Raw genomic sequence first — 12,125 nt, forward strand, 5'->3', positions numbered from 1 at the left:
ATGAATGTCATTCCAAAATCAATTCCACCCCCCTATAGCTAGCTAGCTAGCTAGATAGACAGATAGACAGATGATAGATGATGATGATAGATGATAGATAGATAGATTGATAGATAGATAGATAGATAGATAGATAGATAGATAGATAGATGATAGATAGATAGATAGATAGATATAGATAGATGATAGATAGATAGATGATAGATGATAGATTGATAGATAGATAGATAGATAGATAGATAGATGATAGATAGATAGATAGATAGATAGATAGATAGATAGATAGATAGATGATAGATAGATAGATGATAGATAGATAGACCCCAAACTTAACTGTGTCTATAGAAGAAAAGTGAATATTACAAGAGACATTTGACCTCACAACAGAAGCAGAGTTTTGTTTAAAAAATTGTCCCAAGAAAACTTGTTCAAATTATTGAAGTACGGTACCTCTCTTGCACTAGGGTTCGGAATTTCACAGGATTGCTGGACATGAGCTGGTTAGCCTCCTTAAAGCTCAGCTGTACCGGGTAGTAGCCTCCATTAAAAGGATTGTGACAAGATGTTTGGTCAGACCCCAAATCAGCTAGCAGTTCTCCAGTGGTATTGAATTCCTCTGCAAGTCTCTCCCTGCACACAGAAAGAGGAAAAAGTGGACAACTATAGATCTGATTTTGGTATGGAAATAGAAAAGTAGATACCAGGAGCACCTAGACGAAACTTTGGTAAATTAGCCCCTTTGTGTTGCTAAGGGATGGACTCATTGTAGGAAATGGCACAACCAACACTTCAAGCATTTGTAAATCACACTGATTTCAATGACAAATACTTCAATCTCCCATTAAAATCAATGAGGCTGAAGTTGCGGGGAGAAATTTCACGACACATTTTTTATCAGAACTGCAACATGGATTCCCCGCTCCTCCCCTGCTATCGCAAGGTTCATTATTAGCTACTTACCAAAGATCTACCACATTCCCATGATATCCCAGACTAAGAGCCATTTTCTTCTTCTTTGCTTCTCTGTGTACAAGTCAAAAGGGATTAACTTTTAACAATTCAAAAGCAACTTAATTTTTTAAAAAATTCGATGTCATGATAGTTTTAGGTTTAAAAGATACTGAACAATGTTGCTGGGGGGGGATGTTCAGATGAAGACTTTTAAGCAAATAACAATATCTAGAATCCTCTTGAAACTATAAAGTGAGATAAAACTACTCTTCTGACATGCTACATTTTTCTCATCTACATCCAGGGACCTCTTTGTTCTTACAATCCCCTCCTTGACATCTGGCCTGACTGCCTGTCCTATTTCTCTGTATGTCATTGGCTGATCTTCTCTGATGTCAAAGTGAGTATTCAGGCAGGGATGTCACAGATGTCCTGTAGGTATCAGAAACTGTTCTGGTCTTGAAGGCTTGGATTATTACCTTTAAGACTCTGAAGTGTTTGAAATTCCAAAAATGCAGGAATAACTCTTTTTAACATATTAAACATATACGAATCAAGATGGTACTATGTGTTATTGGATAGTATCTGGCTGATGCGAATCAGGTGAGAGGTTTGAAAGCAGGCAGACAATTCTTGCTGTTACGTGATATTATGTTATGTGATATTTATGTTAATAGTGTGGTTGTTAGCAGTGATCTGTTCTGCAGTTTGAGCACTGGCGGAGGAAGAAGAGTGCGGGGGGAGTGCACCGCCCCCGGCAGTGCAACCCCGGTGGGGTGCCATTGCGGTTTCCCCCCCGCCTGTGCTGGGTGCCACGCCCCCGCAGGCAGTGCGCCACGCCCCAGGACACTCGTTATGCCCCTGCGGCAGCACGCCCCACCTTGGGACACGCCCCAGCTCTGGCCCCGCCTGCTCTCTACCTCCCGGTGCTGGAGCATGAAGCTCCGCCACTGAGTTTGAGATCAAAGCACTAAAGAATTCATGTATGTTCTGCTCCAAAGTGGAAAAATTATTCACACTAAGGCAGGTATGGGGAACCTGAGACACACACACACCATGTTGTTTTTCGCCAACTCTAATCAGTCGCAGTCAACATGGTAAATGCTCAGGGTTGATGGGAGATGTAGTTCAACACTTCTCAGAATGCCACAGATTCCACACACCTGCACTAAGGCAGACATGGCAGAAGACATGAGCCTTGATTGTGCTGAAAAAATAGGACAAGAATTTTATACATGCAAATTCCTACTTCAAGGAATGTGGCAAGTTGCATGTTTCATGTTTTTCACCATTGCAAAGTCTTAAATTGTTAGCCAGTTTCTGCCCCTCTTCACTACACACCTTTAAAACAAATAGGGGAAACAGATGTCAGGACCAGCCCCAAGAGAGTTTTTTATTTTAGTGAGGAGCACTGACCTAGTAGTCACTCACTTCTGAGAAATGTGAGGTTAAGCACTAGAAATAAACCATAGCAGAGATAGGGCAGAGAGGGTTGCCTGCCCCAGACCTTTCCTCCACACTGCAGAAAAGTCCTTTGGTGGGATGTGGAGTTAATTAGCAAAACGCTAAAGAATGTGTTTATTGAGCCATACCTGAGCTGAGCAATACAGTGGTCCAGACTGCTAGTGATTTCCATCAGCCATCCCTGCTGGTGACGCTTTAAGAGGGCTGCTTCATCAACCTGAGAGGTTGCATTAGATAAAATCGAATAGAATTAAACAAGCAACTACTGAACTTTAGAATAATTTGCCTTTAATTACTTATGGTAAAGGGTAGGAAATGAATCAGATAAGTCTCTAGTGCAGGTCACAGCAATTTAAAAATACAATATTAAAAACACTTAAAAACAAATTACAGTTGCAAGGATAGAATGGGTCTTAAATATATATATATATCCCAAGTGTCAAAGGCCAGGGTAAAGAGGTGCATCTTCAGCATGCAATGGAAACTATATAATAAAGATGCCACGGGCAGATCTGTGGGGAGGGAATTCCTCAGCCTAGGGGTTTCCACAGGGAATGCTCTTGCTCAGATCATCCCCACCCCAAACTTCTGAGGGAAGGGGAACTAAAGACTGCTCTCTTTTCTGATCTTAACACCTGAGAGGGTCTGTAGGGAATAAAGCAGCCTCTCAGATTTAAGAGTCCTAAATCATTTAGAGCTTTAAACTCTATTGTGAGCACCAATGTGAACAGCAGGTGACTGAGACCAGTAGTGGTGTGTAGATCTGAGGCCTAGCCTGGGACAGGCCACTCCTAGCTGAAGAACCACAAATGATCAATCAGTGAGATTTCTGACCCAAGCAAATTTAGAAACAAGATTTTCTCTCCATCATCAGTGGTAAAATTACACAGGTCACTGAAGTCCTTTATTACCCTGTTTAACAGCATAGCTATAAAGCTGTTATTATAGTAAGGCCTGTTTCACATGAGAACATTTCAACTCCATGGGGAAACCTTTTATTGAGTGAGCAAGATGTGCACGTCTGCCAACCACCATATAGCTTGAATTACAATCTGCCCAACAAAATTCTTGTTTGGTTAAGAAAAACAAATTCACATTAGCAAATCCTTTCATTATTGTTTGACCTTTTTTGTTGTTGTTTTAAAGCCCAGCTGCTGGTTTAAATGGATGGAAGCATTTTTTTCAGCGAGTCAAGGTCTAGGGCTGGAGTGGCTAAGTTAGTGCACAGCTCACGTAAGACCACAATCCAAAAGAGAATAAAATGCACATAACCCCACTGAAAATCAACAGGCTTAAGCACACTTAAATCAGTTTGGGGTTGTGGCCTAACATTCTGTGACAGTTTTCACCTAGGGGTTCATAACCTTTAGATAAAATGATGAATTGTTTAACAGTGCAATCCTAAACTTGTCTCTTCAGGTGTAAACCCCATTAAGTTCAATAGGGTTTACTCCCAGGCAAGTGGGTACAGTACTGTAGCCTGAGACATTTGCCCCTCTCTAAGCTACTAAAACCTTAACTTTTGGTAGAGTTTCCTTGTAAGCTCTCTCTTCTTAAAACCCACTTGTTCATTAAAATGCCTTAACACAATCACAAATGGGAGGGAAGTACAGGGAGCGGCCACATGAGAATGGACCTTTTCAGGGGAGGCTGATTTTTTAAAAAAACTAAGCAGAAGCATACAAATAAACATACAGGCTTACCTCAGCAATAATTCCCACACAGCCAGCAATGACTGCAGCCTTGGCTTGAGCGCCACTCATTCCTCCAAGGCCAGATGTGACAAAGACTTTCCCAGCCAGATTCTCCACTCCCAAGTAGCGCCGGCCTGCGTTGAGCACTGTTAGCTAAGGCACATTGCAGAAAAGGGTGGTGACTGTGCATGGTAAATGACCCTATGGTGTCATTTACCAATGGCAATACTTCTATCGTATCTCCATTTGTTTATCATTTGCACTTCTCATTTCATCTACTCAACAGAACTTTACATGCTCAAGAGTGAGCATGTAAAGGCCTGAAACAAAGCAAAGGAGGCTTCAGTCCAACCACTCAGGATCAATTACAGGCAATTAAAACAGAATACATTTCATTTTCTCCTACGCTTCTGTGTGAGCTACTGCTCTGGTTGTCCTTCCCATTTGGAAGGTGACAGTTCTGCTGTATTAGTAGTGCTTTAGTGGCGGTGGAAAAATTCCACTCTCATGCACCTGATGCAGAGATAGGGCAGAATTGCCTGCCCCCAATGGGCCTTATAGAAGCCTATATCAGGTAATGGTTTTTTTCACAAAGCAGTTCCCTTGCAGCACCCAGCTTGAGAGTTGGTGGCTTATATACGTTACAATGAGCAATGTGTCGCATGGGGCTTGTTATGCATTCAGTGTTCTGTGTTTGCCTGAGCTTGAGTCTGGACTAAGGATGCTGAGCCCCTGTGTTCTCATTTGATACATTATATCCAATCACAGAACATTTCAGGATTGGGGCCTCTGCCATTGGCCCTTAAACTCTGACTCATGATTCGCAGCTAGGTAGTTTAGACAGCCAATCACGTTGGGAGTAGGAGTGGCCCAGGCCTTCAGAAATGTATATAAACAGTTGTTTTGCCCCTGTTGTCCAGTTCAGTAGTTTAATAAAGGTTCTTGCTGTTATCACTGTGTCTTGCCGGAATGCACCTACACTTCAGCACTTTAGAGCAGAGAATGGAGCAGTGGGTCAGCTCTGCATTTGTTGTTGTTGTCGTTTGTTAGAAATACTAAATAGATCTTTAGTCAGAAGAGAACTGATGCTTCCTTTTTCTACAAACGATACATTCTGCCCAACAGTGATAGTGAGCAGTTCTTACCACAGTTCCATGGACTATTCCCTGTGGTCCAATGTAGCAGTAGCTACCTGCTGTCATCTGTCCATACCTGTCAATAGGAGTGAATGCAAGGCAGTTTTTTCAGTCAACTATGGATGTTGTTTTATTTTTATATATTCTGCCCCTATATTACTCTGTTAGTCTAGTAGTGCAACATTTCTTAAGTAACGGTACCCTTTGACACATTTCTCCATATTTCTCTTTTTCTCCATGTAGCTTCCTATGGTGTGATTCTATAAATTACTCAGAAATAAGCCCCAGTGAATTACACAAATATAAGCCCCACTTCCCCAAGGAAGTGAATGCATGGTTTCAGCCTTTGGGTTATATTTCTGCATGTATACATATAATGTTCTATCCCATCACCTGCCACAAAAAGTTCCCAATTCAGAACTAAAAAGCAGACATCAGAAATTCATTGGGAAAATTAATTAGGACAATGGATAACTTACATTGTAACCCCCATTGCAAACAGTTTCTCATATTCATCTCTGGAAGAATAGTTAGGAATCACCTAAACAAAGCAAGGAAATGTGTCTTATTTAGAGCATTTTGACAGCACTTTTCAGCTGACCAGGCAGCCAGAGAACTTTATACAGGTAACTAAAATCAAGCCAGTCCCTGTCATCAGAACTGCAATCTAAAAGACATGACACAGAAGGAAAAAGGGAGGAGAGGGGCAAGTAGACACCAGTTCATAATATTACAAGAATTAAAATAGAAGTCCTGAGGCAGGGAGGAAGGTGAAAATAGAGAGAGGTCTCTGATTAACACTGTGATTCTACCACCTTGCCAGCACAATACAACCAACCTATTATGGGTGCCCCCCAGCCAAAGGAATGCACACAGCAGATAGTTAACTGTATTGTCAAAAGTGGACACTTACAGAAGTTCCTATAGCTCTGAACACCCACACATACCAGTCTAGCATCCAGGCAGCTAGTTCCTGGTCTGTGCTCTATGGAGCAGTTGCAGCAACAGGGGGCACCACACCCGTCCATCCAGTTTATGTGCCTGTGTGAAAACTGCCTCTGCTCTTCCCTCTTCAATCCTCTCCTGGTTCCAAGAGACAGTGGTACAGGAGAGGGTGGGGAGACACCCAGCCCTTCACTTGCCTGACCTGCCTCATCCTCCAATCCCTTCTGAGCTCCCTTCTCCAGATCTGGAGCTTCCCCTGCCTCTCGCCTCTGGCTGGTACAGGTCCCCACAAATCACTAGCCCCCTCTCCTGAGCCAGACTCCAGCCCCTCTTTTCCCTGTGTACACTCACCAGTGTCCTGCCATTCCCCAACACAACCTTACTAATGCTGAAAGTGTGAGGGAACCCATTTGAAGAAGCAACGAGATCTAGTTTTAGATACTCCAATTATAACTAATAAAGTTTGACCCTATAGTAATTTGGAAAGTCAGAGAATATTCAAGAACACCCAGATCTTTTCCTCTCTCTGTCTCTCTTTTCCAAGGCCGCAGGGAAAGGACAGCAGGAAAAACAACAGGATGTTATTGGATGTAGTGGCGGAGGACAAATTCGATTCAGTTTGCATTTAAAGGTGACCCTATCTGATTCACACTTTCTGAAACAAACAGTACGTGAACCGAAACACGGCCAACCTTTGATCAATGAGGCAAAGCACAGTGCATACCAGAAAAAGACTGTGGGTTGTGACAAATGATAGTAAGCAAAGAGAGGACAAGATGACAGCAGCTATTTACCATGCCGTTGGTTATGACTAATCGAGGAGCGTTGCGATGGCTGGGGAAGAGTCCCAAGGGATGCCCACTGTACATGACCAAGGTCTGATCTTCAGTCATCTCAGACAAATAGTGCATCACCAGCCAGAACTGAAAGATGGAGATAGAATGGGAGAAAGGAGCAGGCTAAGCTTCCTTCTTATATTGATCTGTGTTTCTAAGGCTTTTAAAGGGCAAACTAGGCAAGTTGGTGGCAGGCCACCATTTTAGATTAACTGGGTGGGTTACTAGCCAATTCTTATAAAGTGACTTAAAGTGCAACATTGGCAAGTGGAAAGCCAGGTAATGTATCACACACAAACACACACGCCTTTCCCCTGAAACTGCTTCTCCCCACCCATTTCCCCCCCCCTTCCAGTTGGGTTCTGAAACTAGAAGTAATTCACATGGGGGGTGGAGAGCAGTATTTGGGGGGAAAACATGAGCCCTGCGCTTATTCTGAGTAGTCCATCTAGCTCAGCATTGCTTGGCGAGGCCCCGGGCCCCGCAGTTCCCTTAGATAATAAGCACATGGACACGAATGTTTAGGTTAATGGGATAAAATAGTCCACAACTTTACTGGTTACAGATGTGAGCGGTTTGGCTTAGGCATTGGGTGAAACCAGACTATATCCTGATACTGCCTGTCTGCAGGGAGTCTCATAAGGGTATACCACTGGTAGGGGGAGCCCTATTATATACATCAAATTGGGGCACCCCGGGGTCCACGATCGGGTCGTGGCATGGCCCTAGCCCATGCCCAGGCTTCGGACAGGATCCACACCCCCAGATCCCTTTAATGGGATACCCTTAATGAGGAGGGGCAGGCGGAGGCAACAACCTCCTCTCCCATAAACAAGGCCTTCCCAGTGCCTAACTTTACAAAGTTTTGACGATTGCTACAAGGTAGGGGAAAACCAAATGGCTGGTACCAATCTGTCAAGTGGAAAAACTCCTACCTGCCCCCAACAATAAGGCAGCCTACATTAGTCCGTGGCAAGGCTGATGTCAAGCAATATATAAAAAAGAGGGGGTGGGGTGGAGAGCAGTGTTGGGGGGGGGGACATGAGCCCTGGGCATATACTGAGCCAGTTCATCTAGCACAGCATCGTCAACACCAGCCTTCCACGCCCTGGTGCCTTCCAGATGTCATTGGACTACAGCTCCCTCCATCCCTGTCCATTGACAGATGCTGGGAGTTGTAGTCAAATGACTTCTGCAGAACACCAGGTTAGGGTTCCTGGTCTACAGCGATTGGCAGCAGCTTTCCAGGGTTTCAGACAGGGAATCTTCCCTAGTCCTCCCTGGAGATTGCACCAGAGGCCTTTTGCACGCAAGGGGTGTGCTCTACCTACTAAGCTCGGGCCCTTCCCCTGAACTAAGCGGGTTACGGCTCAGCACCCCTTCACATGCCACATTTTCAATTGCCTCTCCTCCCTGCACCAGAAATAACACTTCCAGGAATAACGTTGCTACAACATCTTTACAAACGGTCTCGTTTTTCATGAAACGAAACACTGAGAACAAACTGTCCTTATCGCAGTGAAAGAAAATCATTCATCCGACTGCTATTCTTAAGTAACCAGTGACAAAGGCATATTGTTTTGCTCCGCTGCGAAACTCTTGTTAGACATCACAGTCATATCGACGCTGGACATGGCTGCCGGTGCAAAGGAAGAGATAGCAAGTTTCCAAATGTTGTGTTTTCTGAATGTCACCTTGCTAGACGCGAAGTGCAGAATCATGTTCTTTCCCTCTTTTTCAGAATATCATGGTTGTTTCAGGAAAGAAAGCTGAAAGAGCTTAGCTCTGCCTGGGGACCTGGGAGTCCTGATCCCAGACAGAGCAGGGGATTCTTGTGATTCCCGAATGATGAACCTAAAGCACTCTGCATCTGCTCAGAAAACACTCAGACTAAATGATATTTAGGGTGCTTCCAGATTCGTGTTTCTTGTTTATGCAAGGTGTGTGCAGCATCCAAACAATGACATAAAAATACCAGCCCATATCTACCCCCACCCCCATTTAACCTGGATTTATGCTTTTCATGAAAAAATCTGTCAAGTTATTTTAACCGAATAATGACCCCCCCACAAACCTTGTAAAAAGGTAAAGGTAAAGGACACTTGACAGTTAAGTCCAGTCGCGAACGACTCTTGGGTTGTGGTGCTCATCTCGCTTTACTGGCCGAGGGAGCCGACGTTTGTCCGCAGACATTTTTTCCGGATCATGTGGCCAGCATGACTAAGCCGCTTCTAGTGAAACCAGAGCAGCACACAGAAATGTTGTTTACCTTCCCGTCGGAGTGGTACCTATTTATCTACTTGCACTTTGACATGCTTTCGAACTGCTAGGTTGGCAGGAGCTGGGACTGAGCAACGGGAGCTCACCCCGTTGCAGGGATTCAAACCGCCGACCTTCCGATCAGCAAGCCCAAGAGGCTCAGTGGTTTAGACTACAGCACCACCCGCGTCCCACAAACCTTGTAGCCTTCTATAATTACCAGCAAAGAAAGCAGCCACAACAGGTAAAACAGCTGTCACCCCACCCCAGGCCCCCATAATTCAAGCACTGGATTGCTCTTTCGATATTTCGATATTTCTTAAAGTCAAAAGCCCCAACAACTGCATGGATTCATTGTCAATGACAGCCAACAACTTCTTCCACCAAGCAAAATATGGATGTGATGGATTAAGAGCATGGTCAAGCAAGGCAAGCAACAAATGTATCAACACCATACCTGTGCCCAGTTGCTGAAGACTTGTCCATTCCCTCCATAAGTTACAAGTTCCTGGGGAAACTGCAAAGAGCACATTTTAAAGTATGTTTAAAACAGCATCCCTTATTTCAGTCTCAAATATGATTAAACCCAGTTTAATCAAAACACTGCTTAATGAGCACATAGCAGAGCTTAAATCTGACCAGGGGCATTCTAGACTGTGGCCTATTCAATTATCCTCTGTGCTGCACGAACTCCGGAACGCCAAGAGATAATGGCTTCTATTAGCACCAACCACTTCTTAGGATGCCTCTGCAGGGTACCTGATGAATGTCTAACCTCCACCGACTGACAAACTGTCAAGTCATCCACCTCCCCATGTCTAAGCTCCAGACAATAAGCAGCAGAACCCGCGTGTTGATATAGTTTGCATTTCAGTGGAAATGAAAGTTGGTGGAGGGACAGGGCTGGCTCAATACATTTTGCTGCCTGAGGCGAAGGACAAGATGGCACACTCTTCCAAGGCCCAGACAAAGGCTACCTGGACTGGGAGTGGAATCTTACTCAAATACTGGTGAAAGGACTATCTTCAATTTATTGTCACATGACTGTTTCGTGCATTTTAACTGCCTGTTTTATTACCATTCCTTGAGGCATCCAAACAAAAAAATAAAAATTACGTAACATCCCTATTAATGTGGTTTTTGTTGAAATATTTATAGTGCTTACAACATTATTCATATTTTTGTTTATGGGAATGAAAGAACACCAACCATCTGATTGCAGGAAATTGCTCCATAAGCTATGAAAATGTTTTCTAAAAACAGTCACACAAGCTGTGTTAGATATAACAAACTATGAATATTTCTAATAGTTTTATTCACAATAAAATCCTTTTTGGCAAGTATCAGTGGGATGGTCGAGCTTGCATTTTGCCCATGATTTGATGACTGTCAGAAATAGTATCAGATCGTTGTTGATACATAGCTTGCTTTTGTATTTTGTCTTCATAGCATAGGGTAGCATATTCTTATTTTGACTAAGCAAACTTCAAATCACTCTTGGCTTAACTATTTGCTATACTTGGTAGCAGATTAGGTGATATTTTTCCACAAGGTGCTTAAACAAGGAGTTGTTTTGAGTGATTCTTACAGCAAGTTCTCACATAACCTTGACCGAAACTTTAAGAGGGGAAGGCTGGAAAGAGTAGGGGCCAAGTCCATAGCTTCCTTCAACAATATTAAAAATAAAAACAGTATTCAAACCGGATCCATAGCTGTGCTGAAAATTCATGGATGGCAAAATTTAGGAAGCCATTTTGCCGGATAGTCTTCAGAGGAGGACTAAAATCTCCAACTGTTTTATGAAGAGCTCAAAAAAGCAAAAGAAGAAAGTCAAAAATTGGCTGGAAATTATTTTCTGAGAAATGTCAGCTCAGCCCTGTTTGCTTTTAAGCATCACATGCTCTACCTCAGAGCGGCATGCTAATTTTGCACCTCCACTGTTCTCCTGGTGGTGCAGCAATAAAACAGCTAGCACATTTGCAAGGGTAAGCAAGGTTCGGTATGGTCTCAAATTGGATGGGGGACTGTGTGTTGAGGGGGGTTGGATTTACGGAAGATGACTCTAGAGGGTCCTTCCAACTATGATTCATTAAAATTAATGGGGGAAAGTGGCAATGCATTGATTAAAAAAAAAATTAACCCATTTCATCCTTTGTTCCATTTCAGAACAATCGAAGCAGAACTGGTGTGTGTCAATTCACAAAAATCAATGCATTGTCACTGCTATCAGTTTGCGTTCCAAGACTAAGCCTTCCACCGAGGAATGTTCATTACCTGTGCCACTGCAGGGTCAAGATTATTCATAATCATGTGCATTATTGCAGCAGCTTGGATGGTTTTGCAGGGATATTCCTGGATGGGGTAAGCTCTGAAATTAAAATACACCAGTGAGGAAATGAAATAATTATCTTCAACCTTCTACAAGTGCATACTTGGATTTATCACAAGCAAATCATAAAAAAACCAAAATGAGAATAAAATGTTTGATATGAGGGTAGAATCAAACGGCATCATTCTTCTTCTTTTCCCCCCTAGAGTGATCAATATTTTCAGAGATTTCTCTGTGTATTCAAAGCACTTTGAGTGTCCCTAGCAAAACGCACCCCCACTACAAAAGCTAACGCTATGCCAAAAATTACTTCCATCTTTTTTCCCCCAGCCATGGTCCATCAGTTAATGAGAAAATAAATTGCAACAATTTCTGGGATATTCCTGTGGTCAGGGCACAGGTCTTTGTTTTGCTTACCGTGTTTTCAAGGTGGACACCGAGTTTGTAAGTGTCCTTACTTTCATTCTACACATTATCTCTCCAGAGGTTTGCATTCTGCAGCCTTTCTGGT

At 43.2% G+C, this 12,125-nt stretch overlaps 1 protein-coding gene across 1 annotated transcript in view; it reads right to left on the reverse strand.

Annotated features, from left to right (window-relative positions):
* UROC1 (urocanate hydratase 1) overlaps positions 1-12,125 on the reverse strand; it is a 52,878-nt gene that overhangs the window by 27,025 nt on the left and 13,728 nt on the right. The window contains exons 3-11 of the mRNA XM_079964513.1: positions 11,560-11,653; positions 9,743-9,802; positions 6,985-7,113; positions 5,725-5,786; positions 5,255-5,321; positions 4,119-4,262; positions 2,544-2,632; positions 961-1,023; positions 451-630 (exon numbers count right to left, since the gene is read on the reverse strand). Coding sequence (XP_079820639.1) covers positions 451-630; positions 961-1,023; positions 2,544-2,632; positions 4,119-4,262; positions 5,255-5,321; positions 5,725-5,786; positions 6,985-7,113; positions 9,743-9,802; positions 11,560-11,653 — 888 coding nt within the window. The remainder of the gene's footprint in view (positions 1-450; positions 631-960; positions 1,024-2,543; positions 2,633-4,118; positions 4,263-5,254; positions 5,322-5,724; positions 5,787-6,984; positions 7,114-9,742; positions 9,803-11,559; positions 11,654-12,125) is intronic.

This window comes from Podarcis cretensis (genome assembly GCF_951804945.1).
Source record: "Podarcis cretensis genome assembly, chromosome: 2".
Taxonomy (NCBI): Eukaryota; Metazoa; Chordata; class Lepidosauria; order Squamata; family Lacertidae; genus Podarcis; species Podarcis cretensis.